The 24,586-nt window shown below is 35.8% G+C and overlaps 1 protein-coding gene across 1 annotated transcript in view; it reads right to left on the bottom strand.

Annotated features, from left to right (window-relative positions):
• FCHO2 (FCH and mu domain containing endocytic adaptor 2) overlaps positions 1-24,586 on the bottom strand; it is a 115,706-nt gene that overhangs the window by 77,323 nt on the left and 13,797 nt on the right. The window contains exons 2-5 of the mRNA XM_032626076.1: positions 22,622-22,713; positions 9,178-9,252; positions 6,084-6,225; positions 5,846-5,998 (exon numbers count right to left, since the gene is read on the bottom strand). Coding sequence (XP_032481967.1) covers positions 5,846-5,998; positions 6,084-6,225; positions 9,178-9,252; positions 22,622-22,713 — 462 coding nt within the window. The remainder of the gene's footprint in view (positions 1-5,845; positions 5,999-6,083; positions 6,226-9,177; positions 9,253-22,621; positions 22,714-24,586) is intronic.

A 24,586-nucleotide genomic window follows, 5' to 3' on the forward strand; every position in this document is an offset into this window, starting at 1 on the left:
GAACATACATCATTATATTTTGCTGTTACACTTAGCTGTTATTATATCTAAGAGTTGTTCTAAGCTCTACCCCTAGAGTAAGTGTCTAAAACCTACAATGATTTTCTAGTTTGTTCCTACGGACCTTTTTTTAAACTCTCTTCCCACTGTCTAGCCGTATGACATTATTTTATACTACCGTTAATATACCTCCTCTAACATCCTTGCCCTTTCAAACATTTAGCAATTAGATGAGATGGATATTTAGAGTTTACAAACTACCTTCACGGGAAGTCCAGAAAACCAAGTTTGCTAGAATTTATTTTAAAAACAATTTTAATGCCATGATTATCTGCGTTTCCTTTTGGATTTTGTTATGCCAAGAGACTTGGAAGAAGAGAATTTCTTCCAGCTACCTAAATTTTCAGTCTATACAAGAGCAACAAGCAACCCACAGTCCATGGAGTGATTTTTAATGACATAGTCTAGCAAAATGATATATTCCCACTGGGAGCCCCTCCTTCTTTGCTTCTTCTTCATCCTAACACTACTCTTTTCCTCTGCTGCCTATTAAGTTATTGCCTTATAATTTACGTGTCGGCTATTGATAAGTACATGAGCTGTGATCACTCCTAGAAGCATTTGAAATTTGAAAGGAAATTCATAAACAATGGAAAAGTCCCTCAAAATATAACTATAATGATTGTGTCCATACTTTTTTTAAAGTAATTTATTCCATTACAGGTTCTACACAAAATAAGACACCTCCCTTTCTAAACTTACCATTAAAACCTTTCTCTAGTAGCCTCTTGTTCTGTACTATTCAATAAGTCTTAGCTCCTCAAAAAGAAGGAAGCTTCTTGAAGACAGAGGGGATAATATGTACTCAGCCTTTAAGAACCTTCATAACATCTAGCATGATGACAGGCACATGGTAGAAACTAAAACATTTATTTACTATGGCATACAAATTCATAATCCAACAATCAGAAAATATGTGAATGAACCATTTAAAAAGGGAAGAACTGAGTCTATAGCCTATATTTAAAGTAAACTCTTAATTTTTATTATATTAATAAACAGGAAATGTTCAAATAATATTTTGCTATAATGATATTTCCTAGTAGACACATACGTTGGTTGCATTGTAGACAACATAATGGTTTCTCACTTACAAAAAAAGAAAGAAGATACCCTTTATAAGTTCTAATATATTTTTTACATCAGCTTTCACTCTTCAAAGGTAAACATCATATGTCAGAATAAGGAAATTACATACCAACTTAAAGAAGCATCTTAGAAAACTGGCAAAAGTAGTACTTAATAATGAATAAATTTTTTTAAAGAGTTTATTGATTAACAAGGTATTTTAAGTAATGACAAAAAAATTTAAAGAAAACTAAGGGTATCCTATAAAAGAATATAGAGGCCACTTTAGAATGTAATCATATTCTGGACTTCCCTGGTGGTGCAGTGGTTAAGAATCTGCCTGCCAATGCAGGAGACACGGGTTCGAGCCCTGGGCCAGGAAGATCCCACATGCCGCGGAGCAACTAAGCCCGTGCGCCACAACTACTGAGCCTGCGCTCTAGAGTCCACGAGCCACAACTACCGAGCCTGTGTGCTGCAACTACTTAAGCCCACGAGCCTAGAGCCCGTGCTCCGCAATAAGAGAAGCCACTGTAATGAGAAGCCTGCGCAGCGCAACGAAGAGTAGACCCCGCTCGCTGCAAACAGAGAAAGCCCGTGCACGGCAACAAAGACCCAACGCAGCCAAAAATTAAATAAATAAATATATTTTTAAAAAGAATGTAATCGTGGGCTTCCCTGGTGGCGCAGTGGTTGAGAGTCCACCTGCCGATGCAGGGGACACGGGTTTGTGCCCCGGTCTGGGAAGATCCCACATGCCGCAGAGCGGCTGGGCCCGTGAGCCATGGCCGCTGAGCCTGCGCGTCCGGAGCCTGTGCTCCGCAAGGGGAGAGGCCACAACAGTGGGAGGCCCGCGTACAGAAAAAAAAAAAAAAAAAAACACTATAAATTCTTAGGGTAGACTCATAGAAACTAAATGCCCCAGTAGTAACAAACTTGACCACTTTTGTAAAGTGATTATTAAAAGGGATGTTGGAGCATAGCAACTTATGCTTTAAAAGCAATAGCTACATTTCTTCTCATAAACAAAAGATTGGCCTTAATAGATTACCTACTGATAACAAAATAAATCCTACATTTTATTCATTTCCTTAGCGTTATAAATAAGTTTACTGATGTACTACCAGAAATATTTCTGTTTAAGTGTCTATAATTTTTATAGTAAACTCCTATGAATCAAATATATACATATAAAATAAGTACTTTGTCACAGTCCACAAATATGAGTAACTTCTAAATGGTGCTTTATAAAAATAAGGGTTTGTGAATGAAGATGAGAAGCGTACTATGTCATAATAGCCAATAAGTGTTTATGTTTTCAAGCTCACCAAAGGAAAAACAGTTCAAAGATCTATGTTTAAAAAAAAATCTACATTCATGTTAATAAAGAGCTTATTTATTACAGGCCAAAATAAATTTACTTAGGCTTGGATTTGAATATATATAAATCAGAGACCCGTTAACACATCTAGTATCACAAGCAAAGGTATCACCTCTGAGCAGAACAATTAGAAAAAAGCACCCCTTCCTCTTCTTTTCTTTTTGCTGATTGAGAAGATTTAGACTATACTTCTGTTCTCTCAGTAGTTATGCTTAATGTTCATGCTTGCAAAATGAACTTTCGAGATACTCCTGAATCTTTTTTCAGTCAGATTCTGACCCTTCTCAGTTACTTCCAGTTCAGGGACTGCTGAGGTCTGCTTTTTTCCCCACATAGTATTATCTTCAATGTCACCAAAAGCATTACTGACAGAGCATTTCTTAAAAGTGTTCCACTATCATCTCCAGATTTTCTTCCAAACATTGGTGCTCACATTTTCTTGATCTTACCAGGTCTCAACAAAAGGTTTTCAGACAACAATCAGAACTAATCCTTCCTCAATGCTCTTAAAGTGGTCTGTTAATTGAAACATCAACGTGTTGCAGTTGTCCAATCATGCCACCAGGTATATAACAACCAAGTTCACAGAGGCAGTGAAACTACACCACAAATGCCACCATGCCAACAGTGATTATATGATACTATCATTTGACGATGCATTCTGATTTCAGAGCTGTGAGGAAAAAGATATACCCGGTAGCTTTTAATATTCTCTTTTTCTCTGGTGGCTCGTTCCGAATTTATTTTTATTTAACCTGCTTAATACCAAGAATGTACTTTTGATCTAAGAACTCCTGAGTTTTTTAAATTCTGAAATATTCTGATCTGTTAACTCTTCAAATATTATCTGTCTACCATCCTCTCCATTTTTTTTCTTCTGAAATCCACATCAGATGAATGTCGGTAACCTTTATTCTCTGTACTATGTTATGGGTGAGTGCCCAAATTCAATCTTTCACTATATTAGCTCTAAAGTTTGTCTTCTCTGTTGCTTTTTTAAAAATTTCAATAACCATATATTTCATTGCCAAATTTTCTGGTTAGCTGTTTTCCCATCTACTAGATCTTATTTCATTATCTCTCTTAATTTCTTTAATATAAATTTATATTCATTTGCATATCTGAACATCCTCAACATACACGAACGTTTCTGATCATCTATTTTATAAATCTAAATTTTATTTGGAGTGAATTCTTATTCTAATTGTTAAATTTATTGCCACCTGTCTTAGCAGAGGTATCCCCTGCTTTTCAAAAGTTTGTCTTACAAGTTTGTTTACTTTGCTTTTACAAAAGAATTATATTAGTTCCTGTTTTCATGAACTGAAAAACATTCAAAGAGGATTTTCACTTTTACAAAAACAGGTGAAAAGAAAAATAGCATTCAGCGTTTGCTTTGCAGGAGCCGTTACAGAGGCAGCGCACACCTTGAGAAGCAGTGAAAGTGGCACCACCAAGCTCCTTCCCAGGATCTACACTCAGCATCGGTCTCCAAAGCTTTGAACTGTGTCTGTAAGCATCTGTGCTTTATCTCAATTTATTTTGTGCATGCATTAGCAAGATGTGTTCTAAGGTACTTGCTTCTCTGCTTACGCCATTTTGGCTTATGAAAGGTTTCACAGGAACACTCTACTGTTGTATAGCAGGGAAAGCTATATTAGCTATATTAGATTCCTTAAGATGTGCTTTTGCTCATTTCAGGTGGGAGGTTTCTTGTTTTTTCCCCTCTCTCTTCTCTCTCTCCCTCCATCAGTGATGCTGGAAAACTCTACAGAATACAAGGTAAACATCACCTCCTAGAATTGTGTTATATTCTATCATTTATGCTCACCCATCCCCATTTAGCAGTTTCAGGTTATCTCCTGCCAGCCCTCCAAGGCCCCAATTTAGTATCAGTCTTATAAAGGTAGCTTTTAATTAATTCCCTGGAAGAATATAGGGGATATGAACGAAACAGTCATGAACTGGTTCCCTGGCCTGACTGCCAGTCAGAACTGCATCCTTAAACCCCAACTTCCAATAATGCTTTAGCCCTTCAGCAGCTCAACAGTCTTTTTTCACTACTTATAGTTTCACCAAGTGAGTGGGGTTCCTTGGGCTTCATCTCAAGCGGGGAATATTTAGTCCCCTTTACCACACAAGAGCTAAATTCCACTGCCTAACTTAGGACTTTGGGTCCAACAGCCCTGCATAATCAATCTCTACGTGCCCTTTTGAGTTTCTGTTCCATTTCTGGTTCATTATGAAGATAATATTCTTCTTTTTGGAGCATGTTATTTTGCTTTATTTTCCCTTTTCATATATTTTATTAACTGCTATGCCTGGAATGAAGAGCGTTTTAAAATCATGAACTTACTGTGCCTCATTTTCTACCCCCTCCCAATTTTTATTTATTGCACAAAACACTAAAGGAAACATATTACCCCAAATTCCATCGACTGTTTTGATTTTTCCAGATGCTCTTCTGGTTTTTGCCCATGTATATACACTTTTATAATTATCATAATTGCAACATAATTACAGTTTTGTTATTTTTTAATGGCTATTTCAAATATTCTACAAAGCTTTCAAAATTATCACTCCCTATGGCTGATTCCTAAATGATATATACCACATCAAACAAGTGGATAGTTAAACTGTTTTGAAAGGGGAAAAATATCTACTTTCAATCAAAATGAGAGTGGGGGAAAAGGTTGTGGTTTACCACAATACTACATACATGGGCTCAAAGTCAGCAATAAATCACCCACAAAATATATTTAAAGTTTATCTCAAGTAACTATTGCCTTGCTAAATCTACCAAAGTCTTGCTTCAAAAAAATTTTTACCTCATTATTAAATCTTACACCAAGCAGCATCTCATCAATTATCTTATAAAAATATCCTGCAGGGCTTCCCTGGTGGCACAGTGGTTGAGAGTCTGCCTGCCTATGCAGGGGACACGGGTTCGTGCCCCGGTCCGGGAAGATCCCACATGCCGCGGAGCGGCTGGGCCCGTGAGCCATGGCCGCTGAGCCTGCGCGTCTAGAGCCTGTGCTCCGCAACGGGAGAGGCCACAACAGCGAAAGGCCCGCGTACTGCAAAAAAAAAAAAAAATCCTGCAAATGTGTCACCAATATAAAGAAATCATTCCTTTTTATGTATTTGCTAATCTATCTACCAGATACAACATATTTTGTAAACCTACTTCTGTTTCACTTAGGTAAATCACTAACACTCAGAGGCACAGTGACTTCATCTTTAATATGAGATCATTCTTGAGTGTTTAAAGATTAAATGCAGTCTTGTATTTGAAAATGCTTGAAACCACAGAGGTATTATTTTTATTACAATTACCTTTTCTATTTCTCTTTGTGTAGCTCCTTCCTTTTTCAAACGTTCCTGTTCTACACATTTGGCATTGTAATTTTCCTTGGATTTCTGGAGGGCCTGAGTTATGCTCTGAATGTTTTGAACAGCTTCCAGAGTTCCTGCAACTTCTTCTTTAGTCTGTTTGGTATGAAATGATTCATCAAAATGCAGAACTACAAAGCATTCAATATCTGACCAATCAATCCTTTAACAAAACTGATACCTTTTTATGCGATTTTACTTGTTCTTCTCCATACTTCTGAACTTCTTTTATTAATTCTTGTAATTTTCTAACAAGATCCAAGTGACAATTTGCTAATTTCTCTGTAGATGTTTTGAACACATCCCACACTGGTGCAAATGTTCTAAAGCAAAGAAAACATGGGAATAATTTACTTACAGGAAGAAAAAGTTTAAGGCTCCAGAATAGAACCAATGGAAATAATGTTATATTCAGTAATTTTAATTAGTCAAAAGATGAAATTAAATTAAATCACAAATGAAACGACTGACAGCCTGACCTTGATTTTTTTTTAAATCCTTGGTTAATTATTTAAAATATTTTTATACCTCAGATACAGAGAAATGAGTTAACTCATATCACAGGTCTGGCCATGACCCTCCCTTAATTATAACGTGTCATTTTCTGAGTTGATTTGGTTATTTAGATTTGTATCAGAAGCCCTTCTAATCACTGTCTACTGTTTAAAACTAACTTATTATCAAATCTAAATTTTAGACTCTTCAGTGCTCCATTTAAAATGCTTCATCAAAAATAAAAGCTCCCGCGAATTCCCTGGCAGTCCAGTGGTTAGGACTCCGTGCTTCCAATGCAGGGTCACAGGTTCGATCCCTGGTCAGGGAACTAAGATCCCGCATGCCTGCAGTGTGGCCAAAAAAACCAAATAAATAAAATTAAGAAGATAAAAGCTCCTCTGAATTTAAACATGCAAAAGTCAAACTTGTACATGATTTTTTAAGTGCCTTCATCATTAAAATTTATTGAAGAATGACTTTAAAACTGTTATCTGAAACTTTGTTTCAGATTTTACCCGTGTACTTCAACAAACACTAAGAGAGTCCCCTTTCTACTATACTTGGTATAGAACGTATGACATACTTTCCTACCACTTCTTCTCAACACTGAGAATTTAATATTTTCAACAGGTTCAAGTACTTCCAAGAGTTACTACATTATAATATTTTGAATAATACTTAGGATACCAAAGGTTAGTTTAAACTAATCTGGTCAGTAGGGAATGATGTAAGAATAATTTTATCCTATGCTTTCCTCAGGTACTTCCTCAGAGATTTTCAACAGCACTTGCTTTGCTCTATGAGAAAACAAAAACAAATAGCAACAATGATCATTAACGCAAGACGGTAGAGACAGAAATTACTTACCCTAATATGTACTCTGTGCCAGTTACTGCATTTCCTACCCAGTAGGAAAGCTAACTGACAACAATCATTTTAAGCAATAACAAAAAGTTCAAAGAGAATAATTAAAATACTTAAATAGGACTGTTCTGATTAGATCTTACCTCACACTTTTAAATCTAATCAGCACTAAATGTGGCAAGTAGTTAGATGGAAAATTTTGAGAGAAAAAAGGACACCTGAAAAGTATCCACTCACTACAGCACCAAAATACATGTACATCACTTCAGGTAAACCTGATACATGATAGTCTAGACTTTACAAAACAGGTAAGATGAGAGTGTCCCTTTACTTTACCCAAGGATTATTTACACTGAAAGGAGGTTCAACATAAGATTTCTTTAAATACAGGTTTCTTTAAGGAATTTCAAGTATCATTCCATTTTTTAAAGTTTGACATACACAACTTTTTTCTGGCCAGGTAATACAAGTTAATGTACAATGAGCACTAAGAAAGGAAATTGACCGATCCAAAATATGTTTAAATGCAACTAAATACAGAAAGGTAAAATTCAATTCTTGCCTAAATATGCATCAGTAAACAAAAACATTAATATTTAAAACCTTTATAATCTTAAGTAACAACACTAACACAAAAAATAAAATATCACCTATTATTCATGAAAGACACATATTCCAAAGACAGAAATGTTTTCAGTAACTTTATTAGAAAACACATGTTTTTTTCTACCTCCCACCTGGTAACTAAAAATAAGAATTTCCTATATTAAAACCATGGCCTCATACTGAGTGAAGTAAGTTAGACACAGAAAGACAAATATCATATGATATTGCTTATATGTGGAATCTGAAAAAAAGGTGGGGGTGTACAAATGAACTTATTTACAAATCAGAAATGGAGTCACGGATGTAGAAAACAAACTTACGGTTCCCAAGGGATGGGGGGTAGGGATAAATTGGGAGACTGGGACTGACATATACACTCTAGTATATATAAAACAGATAACTAACAATAGCCTGCTGAATAGCACAGGGAACTCTACTCACTACTTTGTAATGGCCTACGTGGGAAAAGAATCTTAAAAAAAAACAAAAACAGAAGTAGAGTCACAGATGTAGAAAACAAACTTATGGTTACCAAGGGATCGGGTGAGAGGGGGAGAACTGGGAGATTGGGGTTGACATATACATACTAGTATATCTAAAATAGGTAACTAATAAGAACCTATTGTATAGCACAGGGCACTCTACTCAATACTCTGTAATGGCCTACTTGGGAAAAGAATCTAAAAAAAGAGTGGATATTTGTATATGTATAACTGACTCACTTTGCTGTACACCTGAAACTAATACAACATTGTAAAGCAACTCTACTCCAATAAAAAGTTTTTAAAAATAATAAATAAATATTTCTAAAATATCAATCATACTGGAAACCTAAAAGAATGAGTATATGAAAGAAAAATAAATTATTTATTAAAAAAAAAACAACAAACCATGGTCAATTGGTTAAAGCTAGCTTCTGTTATTCCAGTTACTTTCTGGCCCTTCTACTGTGGTCAATAAAGAAGAAATTACGTTTTAGAAGAGGCAGGTCTACATGGAGGAGTTAGAAACAGGAGGCTGCCAGAAAAGTGAGGAGAGAGATGGAAAAAAGAAGGAAGAATGAAGTTGTATTGTGTAGTTTAATAAAGGGAAAAAAGTAAGTTTCATTTACTTTGTGCTAACTGATTCAGCAAATTCAATTATACTTTCTATCAAGTTGAGAATATATTCACAATATATAGACGCATTTTGAATAAACACATTACATATTATTATATTTATGAACCATTTTATCCTTAATGGGAACCTACTATTCTCATAAACTTTGCCTAAATCAACATTGAAAGAGTTCTTCAAAGAAATTAACTCACCCAAGTTGTGAATAATTGCTTGCAGATTTTGCTAGTTTTGTCATTGACCTGGAGTACGCCTCTTCTATTGTAGCTCTGTTAAATCAAATTTCCATATTATAATAGCTCTTGTTTAATGACCAAACACATAGCAAAATTATTAAAATACAGTCACAACTGTAGAAACAAAAAGATAACTCAAAGTATATGTTAAAAATAAGTAGGTATGTGGTCATGAATTTCTGGCTTATCTTTAAATGGCTTTTGTGCACATCTACTTAAAGAACTAGTCTGGTATAGAGCTAAAATAATGTATTGATATACCACCAAAAACACTTTAGTGAAGTCACTCCTCTTCTTACCTTTAGTATCAATGGTTATCGGAACAGGAAGTACAAAAGTACTGTTTCTTGCATTCTCTCTATATACAAACTGATTCAGTATGAAAGTCATTTGTGTTTAGTATTTCCTTGGTGTACTTAATATAGTTTTATTATTCTTTAACATTGTGAATTCATTATTATGCACATTGAATGGAACAAGAGATTGAGGACAGTCATTTGCACAAAACTAAGTATGAATTATTAGCAAGTCTGAGATCCTGAACTTCAGTACTTAATCTAGTCTGTGATTAGATCTAAAACATTAACAAGTATTTCACACTAGGATACTGTGCTTTATATAACTGCTATACAGCATACAGAATTTTAGGCTAAAAAAATTAAACCATTAAATATAGAATAGAAAAAAATTTTCCTATACGCACATAACTTACAAATGAAAACTATGACATTGTCCTGGCCTTCATAACACTACAAAAATTAAGTTCTATCTTACCTCACCCATAATTACCCTGTCCCTTCTCAATCTGTGCTACCCTTAACAAAGAAACAGTCTACAACCACCACTGCCTTCCAGTTACTTTGATAGCTTCAACTAACATTCTGAGATCAACAAATCCAGATCTCCACCCTGCTCTTGAAGCAAATCATCTGTTTAATATCTAAATGCCTCAAGCATAACTCTAGCTAGACATCTTAATCATCTCAAGCTCAGAATATCCAAGCTAAGCTTATCTCCAGACTCTTCCCCAACCCCACAAAAGGTAGCTCTTAAACAAAAAGCAACTATTAACAGTAACTGCCTCTCACTGACGGCACTGTGATTTTTTTCTGCTCCTTTAAACTTCTGGGTGTCTTTTTAATATACTATATTACAAGGGTAGTACTTTGATACTTTTTAGAAAGTTAATACAGAAATAGTATCTCAATGAATAAGTTTAACAGCAAGGAAAAAATGGTTCATTTCCAGTACTAGTAAATTGATCCAAAAACCTTCCAATGAGAAAATGAGAAAAAGCTGGAGAGGTGGTGGGTGTGCCTAAAATGCATCAGAGAACTAAAGAGGCAGTTAAGAATCAGCAGGCCAAGACCCAAGAGAAGGCTATCCAGAGAAGAGAGACAGAGAGGTAGGGCAGCTTGTCCCCTGGGGCATCTACAAGCGGCAGCTGATCGTGAGAAGCGGAGCAAAACCTCACAAGGTAAGGGAGACAAAACTAGCTTCAGACCTGCCAAAGGTGGGAAGCATGGAAAATCCCATACCCTTTAAACTGAGACTCAAAGAGCAAGGATATAAGGAGTTAAGAATGAACCGTAAGTAGGCAAGCTCTCAAGGGGACTGCAAACACTATCTTTTCAAACTGATATTGGATCCTGCATGGTTGTCTTATATATATTCATACAACCACCAGGTACATAAGGAAACAAGACAAGATGAACCACCAGTGGAAGCAAATTTAACAATGTTCCACACGCTAAGATTATAAAGCTTAGACTTTATGAGTTTATGCATTATGATCAAGGAGCCAGTCGATTAAATCAAGAATTTCACTAGAGAGCTAAAAATCATTTTTCAAAAGTGGGGGAGAGCACAGCAAATTTGAAAAAAATATAAATTCTATATCTGAAAAATACAATAACCAAAATTAGTATCTCAATGGATGCAGTTTAACTATAGAGTCAATACACTGTAGTGAGACGTAAACTAGAGAGAGGTGAGAAGATCTGGATTCTGGATTAAAGCTCAGTGAAACATAAACTAACATAACACGGTAAATCAACTATACTCCAATAAAAATTAATTAAAAAAAGAGAAAAAGCTCAGTGAAACAAAAGAATGGAAAACAGAGAAGAGAAATAAAAGACAAAGGACAGAGCAAAAAGGCCTAACATATGTGTAAAGAAAGTAAGAATGGGTCAGAAGAAATATATATTTGCAGAGATAATGACAGAGGATTTTCCAAAACTGACCACAGATATCAAACCACAGGTTCAAGTAGCCCAACAAACCCTAAGAGGATAAATAAAGAGGTATGTACATCTAGTCACATCATAGTAAAACTGCTGAAAGTCAAAGACAAAAGGAAAAGCTTAAAAGCAGCTAAACCTTTCCCACCATCAGACGTTACCTTCAAAGGAACAATAATTAGCCTGATAGCTAACGTCTCAACAGTAGATAATGCAATGGTCTTCAAAGAATTGTTTTTTAATCTAGTAAAATGCAAAACTATAAAACTCCTATAAAATAACATAGGAGAAAACTTAGATGACCTTGGGTATGGCAATGTCTTTTTAGATAGAACACTATAGACATGACCTATGAAAGAACTCATTGATAAGCTGGACTTCGTTAAAATTAAAAACTGCTCTGTGAAAGATGATGTCAAGAAAATAAGAGGACAAGCCACAGACTGGGAGAAATTATTTGCAAAAGACAAAAGAGAAAGAGAACTGTTATCCCAAATACACACAGAACTCTTAAAACTCAACAATAAAAAAAAACAAACAACCTGATTAAAAAATGGGCCAGGGGGCTTCCCTGGTGGCGCAATGGTTGAGAATCTGCCTGCTAATGCAGGGGACACAGGTTCGAGCCCTGGTCTGGGAGGATCCCACATGCCACGGAGCAACTAGGCCCGTGAGCCACAACTACTGAGCCTGCGCGTCTGGAGCCTGTGCTCTGCAACAAGAGAGGCCGCGATAGTGAGAGGCCCGCGCACCGCGATGAAGAGTGGCCCCTGCTTGCCACAACTAGGGAAAGCCCTCGCACAGAAACGAAGACCCAACACAGCAAAAATAAATAAAATAAATTAATAAACTCCTACCCCCAACATCTTTAAAAAAAAAAAAAAAAATGGGCCAGGGCTTCCCTGGTGGCGCAGTGGTTGAGAGTCCGCCTGCCGATGCAGGGGACAAGGGTTCATGCCCCGGTCCGGGAAGATCCCACGTGTCACAGAGCGGCTGGGCCCGTGAGCCATGGCCACTGAGCCTGCGCGTCCGGAGCCTGTGCTCCACAACGGGAGAGGCCACAACAGTGAGAGGCCCACGTACCGCAAACAAACAAAAAATGGGCCAAAAACTTTGACACCTCACCAGAGACGATATACAGATGACAGATAAGCATATGAAAAGATGCTCCACATCATATGTCATCAGGGAAATGTAAATTAAAACAAGATACCACTACATACCTATTAGAATGGTCAAAGTGTGGAACACTGACAACACCAAATACCAGCAAGGATGTGGAGCAACAGAAATTCTCATTCATTGCTGGTGAGAATGCAAAGTGATACAGCCACTTTGGAAGACTGTTTCGCAGTTTCTTACAAAACTAAACTTATTCATACCCTACAATCTAGGAATTGTGTTCTTTCCTATATACTCAGAGGAGTTGAAAACCTATGTTCACACAAAAACATGCACAAGTATGTTTATAGCAGCTTTATTCATAACTGCCAAAACTCAAAAGCAACCAAGATGTCCTTCAGTAGATGAATGGATAGATGATGGATAAATAACTCATATCCAGACAACAAAATATTATTCAGCATATTACTAAGTGAAAGAAACCAACCTGAAAATGCTATTACATACTGTATGACTCCAACTAAGGCTGACCTTTGAACAACATGGGTTTGAACTGTGCAGGTCCACTTATACACAGATTTTTTTTCAACAAATACATACTATAGTACTAAATGGTCCACAGTTGGTTGAATCCATGCATACAGAACTGCAGATATGAAGTGCCCACTGTAAAGTTATATACAGATATTCGACTGCACAGAGGGTTGGCACCCCTAACCCCTGTGCTATTTAAGGATCAACTACATGTGACATTCTGGAAAAGGCAAAACTATGGAGACATAAAAACAGAGCACAGACGATTCTAGGGCTGTGAAAATACTCTGCAAAATATTATAATGATGGATATATGTCATCATACATTTGACCAACCCACAGAATGTATAACACCAAGAGTGAAGCCCAAGGTAAACGATGGATTTTGGGTGATTAGGATGTATCAATGCAGGTTCATCCTCGGTTAAAAAAAAAAAAAAGGTACCATTCTGGTGAGTAATGTTGATAATGGGGGAGGCTATGCGTGTCTGGGGGCAGGGGACATATGGAAAATCTCTGTACCTTCCTCTCAATTTTGTTGTAAACCTAAGATTGCTCCAAAAAAATGACTTTAAAAAAAACCTACCAACTAGAATTCCATACCCAGCAAAAATATAAATGAAAGTAAACCCCTAATAAAATAACAGATCTAGGTGATGAGCATCAATAGCTACTAACATCACAAAAGAGATATAACCAGATACTATACGCCTCTGATGGAAGTACACACCACCGCCGATGAAGTATTCTTGTCAAAATATTGAACTGAATTTGATCTAGTTGCTACATTCAAATAACGATTTATAAGAAATATAGGAGTAAAGGAAAATGTTAAATAAAACTATGAATATGCAATTAGCATGTTCCAGGATTTGGGACCCTCTATAGAACAAATAATTTGGTTTCTTAAACAAAAAGAAAAGTAAGGAAGGAGTGAGGAGAACTACAGATTAAGAGACTCAAAAATCACATCAATCAAACATAGTGTATAACTCTTGCTGGGATCTTGATTAGAGGAAATCAATTATGTGTATCGTTGTGTGTATATGGCAATTGAGAAAAAGTGAGCACTGACTGGATATCTGGTGATATTAGGAATTCATACTAAATTTTTAGATAAGGTAACATACCGTAGCTATGTTTTTTAAACAGCCCTAATCTTTCACAGACACAAATGAAATGCTAATGGATGAAACGCAATGTTTCTGAATCTGAGATCCACTTTATAACTATTCAAGAGTAGTGGTATGGGACTTCCCTGGTGGCGCAGTGGTTAAGAATCCGCCTGCCAATGCAAGGGACACGGGTTCGAGCCCTGGTCCGGGAAGATCCCGCATGCCGCGGAGAAACTAAGCCCGTGTGCCACAACTACTGAGCCTGCGCTCCAGAGCCTGCAAGCAACAACTTCTGAGCCTACACACCGCCAACTGCTGAAGCCTGCACACCGCATGCTCCACAACAAGAGAAGCCACTGCAATGAGAAGCCCGCGCACCGCAACGAAGAGTAGCCCCCGCTTGCCATAACTAGAGAAAGCCCGTGCGCGGCAACAAAGACCCAACACAGCCAAAAATAAATAAAATAAATAAATTTTTAAAAAAATGATTAAAAGAAAAAGAGTAGTGGTATGGAATCGCTGGAACAAGCCTGGCCATGATTTGACAATGTTGAAGCTCAGTGATTGCAACATGGAAGTTCATTATAGTAAGTTCCTAACTTCTGAGTAAGTTTATATATGTTTGAAAGTGTCCATAATAAAAAGTTTTAAAAATAAAGATAAATTAGAGATATGATCAGACTAACAAAAATTGAGAATTCATCACCAGAAAATCCACATTAAGGAATATTAAAAGATGTTTTTTAAAGAGAAGAAAAATGATCCAGGACAAAATATCAGAGAAAAAGTAAATAATTTTAATAAATCTAAAAAATGACTATATAGGGACTTGCCTGGTGGCACAGTGGTTAAGAATCCACCTGCCAGTGCAGGGGACATGGGTTGGATCCCTGCTCCGGGAAGATTCAACATGCCGCGGAGCAACTAAGCCCTTGCACCACAACTACTGAGCCTGCACTCTAGAGCCCACAAGCCACAACTACTGAGCCTGCATGCCACTGAAGCCCATGTACCTAGAGCACGTGCTCTGCAACAAGAGAAGCCACTGCAATGAGAAGCCTGCACACCGCAACAAAGAGTAGACCCCGCTCACCACAACTAGAGAGAGCCCACGCAGAGCAATGAACATCCAATGCAGCCAAAAAAAAATTAATTTTAAAAAAAGATCAACTAGGTTAGATATTAAAAATATTTTTTAGTTACCATTAATTTTGTTAGATGGGTAATATTATTGTCTTCTAAGTCACTAACTGTTAGAAATACATACATAGGGACTTCCCTAGTGGCGCAGTGGTTAAGAATCCACCTGCCAATGCAGGGGACACGGGTTCGATCCCTGGTCTGGGAGGATCTCACATGCCGTGGAGCAACGAAGCCCACGCGCCACAACTACTGAGCCTGTGGTCTAGAGCCGAGCCACAACTACTGAGCCCACGCACTGGAACTACTGAAGCCCATGCACCTAGAGCCCATGCTCCGCAACAAGAGAAGCCCACGCACTGCAATGAAGAGTAGCCCCCACTTGCCGCAACTAGAGAAAGCCCACGTGCAGCAACGAAGACCCAACACAGCCAAAAAAGAAAAAAAAAAATCTATGGCCTACAGACCTGTCCATAGGATCAAGCTGCACATTAAAAAAAAAAAAAAAAAAACACATACATAAGTATCTATGGATGCAATAATTTGATGTCAGGGAACTGTTTCAAACAAGACTGTCAAAATACTAAAAACTGTTGAAACTATATTATAGTTCATTACTTAGTGGTTTGTAATACTTTCTCTATTTTGTTGGCTAAGTTTGAAATTTTTCAAATAAAAAGCTAAAGAAACACACAACAAAAATGGCATATAAGTGTATATTTCCACAATAAAAAGTGTTTTAAAAATAGAAAACTTAATTTCCAGAGTAAAAAGTTAAACACACACACACACACAAATGGCATATAAAGCATGTAAGTCAGGAGGTGGTAGTGTTCTCAGGTTCTTGCATTTTCAGGAAGATGATAAAAGTGCCAATTATTATTAGAAATTAATACATCAAGGAAATATGTTATAATCTCTAGGATAACTACTAAAAGAATGAGGCTATTACTTCTAAGGTGATAGAAGAAAAAAATTAATAGAATAAAAGAAAACTTTTTAAGGCCAAAAGGCAACAAAGAGGAGGACAAAATATAAAACAAGTAGGATAAATAGAAAAAAAATACTAAAGGGGTTAGCAAACTGCAGCACCATCAGCAAATCTAGCCAATTGTTTGTCTTCATAAATAAAGATTAGAATACATCCATGCTCGTTTATTTACGTGTTGGTTACAGCTGCTTTTGTACTAAAAGAACAGAGCTGAATAGTTGCAACAGAGACCAGACCACACACAAAGGCTTTACACAAAAAGTTTGACAACCTCTGACACAACGAATTTGAACCCAAATATATCTGCAAATATACTGTATGTAAAGAGCTAAATGCTCCAGTTAAACAATATAGATTTTGAAAGTGGCTTTAAAAACAAGAGAGAAACATATCTACACCACAAAAACACAGCTAAGGAAAAAAATGCAAACACTAACCAAAAGCAAACAGATGACACTTTAATAACAACAAAGAAGACTTCAAGGCAAAAACACTGCTAGAGACATAAAAGGACACTGCATAATAAATGGAAAAAAAAAGTTCAAATCACCTGAAGATGTCGTAGTTCTAAATTTCTATCCATCTACTAACATGGCCCCAAATATATAAAGCAAAAATTGGCAGTACTACATGGATGAACATTCACAATCAATATGAAAGATTTTCAAAACAGCTCTTTCAGGAACTGATAAAATGAGCAGGATTAAAAAACAAAAACCAGTGAGGATATATTAGAATTAAACAACAGAATTCACAAACTTACCATAATAAATACATATAGAACTCAATACTCAACAGATACAAAATATTTTCAGGTACATAGAGATATTTAGTAAACTGACTCTACCCTGGTCCATAAACCAAGTGTCAACAAATTTCCAAACATTGAAATCATACAGGTATGTTCTCTAATCACAATGTAATTAAGCTTGAAATCAACAGGAAGAATATACCTTTACAAATCAACACATATTTGGAAATTAAGAAATGCACTTCTAAATAACCCACAGAGGCAAGAAAGAAAACACAATGAAACTTTAAAAATTTAAACAAAGTATAATGAAAATCCTATTTCTCAAAACTAGTGGAGTAGAACAAAAGCTATGCTTGAGAGAAATTTATAGAGTTAAATGAATATGTCAGAAAAGAAAAAAAGTTGAAAATTATTAAGTTAAGCATCCATCCCCCCAAATTTAAAGAACAGAAAACTGAACACAAAGTTGAAGGAAATAAAGAAGTTAATGAAACAGAATATAAATATATAAAAAGAGACAAAGTCCATAATTGGTTCTTTGTACACACTATTAAAAATAACAGGGCTTCCCTGGTGGCGCAGTGGTTGAGAGTCCACCTGCCGATGCAGGGGACACGGGTTCGTGCCCCGGTCCGGGAAGATCCCACATACCGCAGAGCGGCTGGGCCCATGAGCCATGGCCACTAAGCCTGTGCGTCCGGAGCCTGTGCTCCGCAACGGGAGAGGCCACAACAGTTCTCACTTTGGTAGGCTCGCGTACCAAAAAAAAAAAACAAACAAATATCAAATGAGACTGATCATGAAAAAAGGGAGAAGGCACAAATAACCAATATCAGGAATAAAGTGGGATGTCAGTACAGATCCTGTAGACATTTTTAAAACTTCATTGAAGAATATTAAGAATAACTTTTTGGCAATAAATTTGAAAATTTACATGAGATAGGAAAACTCCTTAAAATATAACTTATCAAACTCACAGAAGAGCTGCAATATCTGAATAGTCCTGTAACTATTTAAAAAATTAAATATGTGATTTAAAACCTTCCTACAAAGACAGTTTCAAGCCCAGATGGATTTGCCAGCAAATTCTATAAAACACATAAGGAAGAAACTATAATCTCCCACAAATTTTTCCAGAGAATACAAAAATAGGGTATACTCCCCAACCCCTTTTAATGAAGCCAACAAACCTTGATTAGTAAAACGTAAGAAGGATATTTAGAGAAAGGAAATTTTCAGGCCAATCTCACTGATAAATACAGATGCAAACATAAGAAATAAAATAGTAGCAAACTGTTCTACTAATGTATAAAAACAATAATACATCTCCACAAAGTTTGGTTTATACCAGGAAAGGGAAGTTAGTTTAACATTCAAAATTCAACGTAATTCAGACTAACAAAAGAAAACAAAAGAAAGAAAACATCCATTCATGATTTTTTTAGAAAGGAAAACAAAAGCCTTACCAAAATAGTATGTAGAATTTCCATAATCTGATAAATAGCAGGGAAAAAAAACTAGAATAAATATTTAAGAGTGAAATGTGAGACTGGGAACAAGATAAGGATGCCTATCATCACCATTTCTATTCAGCATTACACTGGAGGTATTTGCCAGGACAATAAGAAAAAGAAATAAAAGGTATAAAAAGGTATTAAAAAGGGAGAGATTAAACCGTCATTTTCACAAGATGATTGCACACACAGAAAATCCAAAAGAATGTACAGATAAATAAAATTAACAGAATAAACAAGAATCACCAGGCTGCTAGACGACATATAAAACTCAAACTCATTTACATAAATTTGCAACACATAACTTACAAACTGCTTTTATCTAGAATATATAAAGAATTCCTTCAATTTATTTTTTAAAAGGAAGAAAAAAACCAGAAAAATAGGCAAAAGATGAAGAGATACTTCATAAAAGAAAAGATGCAAATGGCCATCTTTTCATAAAAGAAAAGATGCAAAAAGGAAAGATGCAAAGAAAGGACACAAATGGCCATAAAAGAAAAGATGCAATATGAAAAGATGTTCAATCTCATTATTCATCAGGGAAACACAAATTAAAACCACAATGAGAGAGTACTACTTATCAGAATGGGTCAAATTAAAGGACAGACAAAACCAAGTGTTGATGAGGACATGCAGCAATTGGAACCCTCCAACAAGGCTGCTGTTGGTGTAAACTGGTACAACCACCTTGGAAAATTCTTTGGCATTAACTACTAGAGTTGAACATACACATGCTCTAAGACCTGGCAATTCTACTCCAGGGTAAATCACTAATCTAAATATGTGTATACTGAGACACGTGTGCAAGAATATTCAAAGCAGTATTACTTGTAACAGTAAAAAAACTGGTAACATCCCAAATGTCTGTCAACAATAGTAGATAAATACATTTAGTAAATTTACATAATTTAATATTAAACAGCACTGTAAATAAATTATACTAAATTCAACATGTATCTCACAAAAGTGCTGAGTAACAGGAGTCAGAAAAAATATCTACTCTATGATTAAATTGATACACTCATTACAAAGTTCAAAAAATAGATACAACTAACTTCCTTCAACAGATAAATTACAATATATCCGTAAATGGAATATTACTCAATAATATTCAACAGATAAATTACAATATATCCGTAAATGGAATATTACTCAATAACAAAAAAGAATGAATTACTGATACATGCAACAACATGGACCAATCTCAAAATAATTATACTGAGTGAAAGCACTGGACAACCAAGTATATCCTATATGACTCCATTTACATAAAATTCTAGAAAATGCAAACTAACCTAAGTGTTGAAAGCAGGTGAGTAGTTGCTTATGGATGGGGTGGGGACAGAAGGAAGGTATTACAAAGGAGAGATGAATATGTTCACTATCTTGATTGTGGTGATGGTCATGAGTGCATGCATATGTCAAAATGTACGAAATTGCACACTTTAAATATGTGCAGCATATTGTGTGTCAATTATACCTCAATAAAGCTGTAGGGAGGGAAGAAAGAAAGGAGCAAAGGAGAAAGGGAGGAGAAATGAAGGGAGCATGGAAGTGGGGAGGAGAGGATGAGGATATGAGAGAAAGAAAGTCTGAATGACTAAGTTAAGAAGTTATTTAACCTTTCTGGGTCCCAATTTTCTTATCTATAAAATAGGACTTAGAGTTTTGACAGTTAAATGAGATAATGTATGCAAAGTCCTTAGTGCATAGCATATGCTTATGTCTATCTTTTCTTCCTTTCTTTATCATTCACTCCTTCAAGAAATACGAGTATCCAATTGTGCCAGGCTCTGTGCTAGGCACTGGATACAACAGAATTTTGTATACTGTTCCCCTATAAGGAACAGAAACAATAACAAATAACAAAAATGAGTATTACAACATTTTATAAATACTACAAAGAGATATATGATGTTGAGAGAGATTACAATAAGTGATTTTGACCTAGTCAGAGAGATTAGGAAAGGCATCCGTGGAGAAGTGAGCACACTGCTGACCTCGTAAGGTCAGCATGTACAAACAAGGACTAAGCATGTAGAAAATCTGGACTGAAAAAAAGCCTGCCAATAAAATAGCCAATGTCTCTGGAGAGGAAAAAGGAGTCTGAATAAAGAGGAGTCTAGTGTGAGCTAAAGCTTGAAAGGCAATTTGGGATCAGACCACACAGTTCTGTCTTAAGAGCAATAGGAAGCTTCTGAAATGGTTTAAACAAGGAGTAACAAACTGATCTGTAGTTTGAAGAAAACAAAAAACACTCCAATTACAGTACAGAGAATAAGTTGCAGGAAAACAAGAATGAATGTAGATAGGCCAGTTAGGTGCTACTGCTGCAGTCCAGGCAACAATAATGATAGCTTGGATCAGGACAGTGATGTTAGAAATTCATTCTATCAAAAAATCTTTACTGAGGGCCTACTAAGGGCTGAGCTCTATCCTAAGTGCAGGAGAATGAACAATAAGCAAAAAAGACAAAAAAAGAAAATCCCTGACCTTGTGGGGTTTACAGTCTAGTGGGGAGAAACAGACAGACAAATAAATAAGTAAAATATCACTTGTATCTGGTGGTTGTTAAGTGCTATGAAGAAAAATAAAGTAGGGAAGGGGGAGTGAAAGGAGGTGTTGTCTCACTGCCCACAGAATCATTAAGGGGTCAGATTCTGAGCAAAGAAGGGATGACCCAGGAGTCCTGGACTTCTTAACTGACATAAATAGGGCTAAAACGCATAATTACCACTGCTCTGTTGGTCTCAAGGTAGATAATTATAGTAGTGATGTAAGTATTGGGGGAGAAGGAGGCTAGGGGATGTGCTGGGAGATGCAGAGTACTAGAGTCTCTCCTTTTACTCTTACCAGTGATGAAAAGTGAGCCAGTGAGGGACAACTTTATCCATAGCACTTAGGGCTTTATGGTCCCCCTTTTAACTCCAGTAGAAAGATGGAAGTCAAAGAGGATTTGTCTAACATGGAATAGTTTGTTCCCCAATTCCTACCAGCTGACAAACTCCATGAAGTAGAAGCTGCCTCTTTATCCCCAAAATCCAGACAAGTGCCTGGCACACAGCAGACATGGGATATATATTGAAAAAATAAATGAATGAAGTACTGTATCTAAAGGCAAAGTATCCCTATGTTAGCAACGTAAAGATTTTAAATGTGTTCACATAAAAATTACCAAGTGGGTCCAGCCACAAAATAGCCTTAATCAAATCAAATTATACTGATTTTATCATATATTAACGCATATATGTGGAATCTAGAAAAAACTGTACAGATGAACTGCTTTGCAAGGCAGAAAGAGACACAGATGTAGAGAACAAACATATGGACACCAAGGGGGGAAAGCAGGGTGGTGGTGGTGCAATGAATTGGGAGATTAGGACTGACATATATACACTAATATATATAAAATAATAACTAATAAGAACCTGCTGTATAAAAAAATAGAATTCAAAAAAAATTATACTGATTTTAATAGTTGGTAATTGACTATTGCATTCTAAGAGTAATAAAAAATTATGTTTCTAAATTTGCACAATTTAAAAACATGTACTCAGGACTTTTTAAATATAAAAGTTATAATAATACATAATTAAACTACAAGTTCAGAAAACAGTCTTTTCAAATTATTTGAAAAGTTTGTTTAGTGACATATTTGTTTAGAGAAATGGTAATATCTTATCCTACAAAATTCCTCAGTTTTTCTACTGTATCACCTTGCTAGCATATTCAATGAAAAATATATAGATAATATTTTCAAGCAGTGATTTGCAAATCAGGAGTTTATCAATGCCACTGACAGCCACTATTTAGTCCTCAGTGTGTAGATGACAGAGAACCACTACTTTAAAGTATAACTATAGTATACTTTTTAAAAGTGTAACTGATTACTTTTATCTAAATCCAACTAAAATTTTCTCAATTATTTATATTCTGAAATTTATCTTGATAATGAATTGTTAAATGACTTATTAAAAAATACATACCTTTCTCTTACAAAATCTGCTAGTTCTTTTGTCGATATCTGTCCATATTTCATATTATGGTAAAGGACATCAAAGCCACTATTTTTTTCCCCCTAAAATTTAAAAAGATTTTTAGTTTAACAAAGAGATCAAAATGACTTAAGAATAACTAACATGCAAGTCTAATGCTCAAATGAGCTGTTTTTCCTTAATTTAACCATTGTTGCTCTAACTGTGTAACTTTAAACTGTATCAAAGGAATACTGTATGCTTTGATACAGTTTACAATATATTATATACACACAATACACACATATACATTCTATAATCACTCATAAAGATATATTAATGAAATTCATCTGAAATTTTAATAAATAAATGCAGCATAATTTAGAAAAGATAAACATGGACCTTTTAAAATACATTACCAAATCTCATGTCAATTCCTTTAACCTGCATTGAGAGATTCCTGATTATTTAATTCAGAGTCTGTACTTTAACTGAATCTTGACTTCTGAGTCAAGACAGAATTTACTAATCACATAAGCACTAAATACCACAAAACACTTTATAATCACTAATCTAAGTCTTTCAATAAACTTAAACAACTTGAGATGTGAGAAAGGAGATAAAATTTTAATAAAAGAGCAGTAACAGTCTATTGGTTAGTCCTCAACTAATGGGAAATTAACATAACTAGACTACTACACAACCCTAGAAAATCCTAATGCCATTTAATCCAATATACAGCTAAATTAGCAAGTCATAACACAGAAAACATCAGAAATATCTATTTTATACGTGAAATGAAAGACTATTTATAAACTAAGCTCAACAACTCTTTTTGCAGTTAGCAGTTTTTATTTTTCTTCAGTGACAATAATGAAGAATCGAACATATTTGTTGAAAATAGAAAGCAATGCCGTAAGCAAGTGTTATGCAAACTGAAACTTAATTTTCCACAGTCCACCAAAAACAGGAAACATAGGAACTTCCCGCTAAGCTGAAGTGATCCCTAATAAACCTGTCAGCTAATATAGCAAGTAATTAGACTGTTATACATACAATGAATTAAAACATCATGTTTGTAATAATACAAATAATATCCTTAGCATTTGAACATCCATTTCCATTTATCAAGAATATAAAATAGGGCTTCCCCGGTGACGCAGTGGTTGAGAATCCGCCTGCCAATGCAGGGGACACGGGTTCAATCCCGGGTCCAGGAAAATCCCACATGCCGCGGAGCAACTAACGTGAGCCACAACTACTGAGCCCGCATGCCACAACTACTGAAGCCCGCGCGCCTAGAGCCCGTGCTCCACAATGAGAGAAGCCGCTGCAATGAGAAGCCCGTGCACCGCAACGAAGAGTAGACCCTGCTCGCCGCAACTAGAGAAAGTCCGCGCGCAGCAACGAAGACCCAACACAGCCAAAAATAAATAAATTTAAAAAAAAAAGAATATAAAATAAAACTACAGTCTCCTATAAATCTAAACACATCCATTTGGCTTCTACAATTTTTCATGTTTAAAATAAAGAAAAAATCTCTGATCTAACTTTAGTTATTTACTTTCTCTGGGTTTTTCATGCAAATTTATTCCAGTCAAAATAATATTCTCTGAAATAACCATTAACACTAGTCTATAGCAAGCAAAAATAACATCATCATGCAGATTAGTATATTTATAGACAAAATAATCAAGGGCCTGAATCCTCCAAGGGATCCATTCCATTACTTGAATATAACAAAGAAACTACAAATAATTAAACTATCCACCAACTCCCATAACATAGTCATGAACCCTGAAAAAAACAAATCTGAAATCTAAAACTATAAAATCCAAAGTCTGGAGCTCTCAGTCCCCAAAGTTCTCCCCTGACAACTACCAGTTTTCATTTGCACATAATTCTAAGAAGTCAGGTTACCTAGGTTCCCAGTGTGTATTATGCATATTCATCATGCATATTCAAATTAGAAATGAG

This window comes from Phocoena sinus, chromosome 3 (assembly GCF_008692025.1).
Source record: "Phocoena sinus isolate mPhoSin1 chromosome 3, mPhoSin1.pri, whole genome shotgun sequence".
NCBI classification, from domain to species: Eukaryota; Metazoa; Chordata; class Mammalia; order Artiodactyla; family Phocoenidae; genus Phocoena; species Phocoena sinus.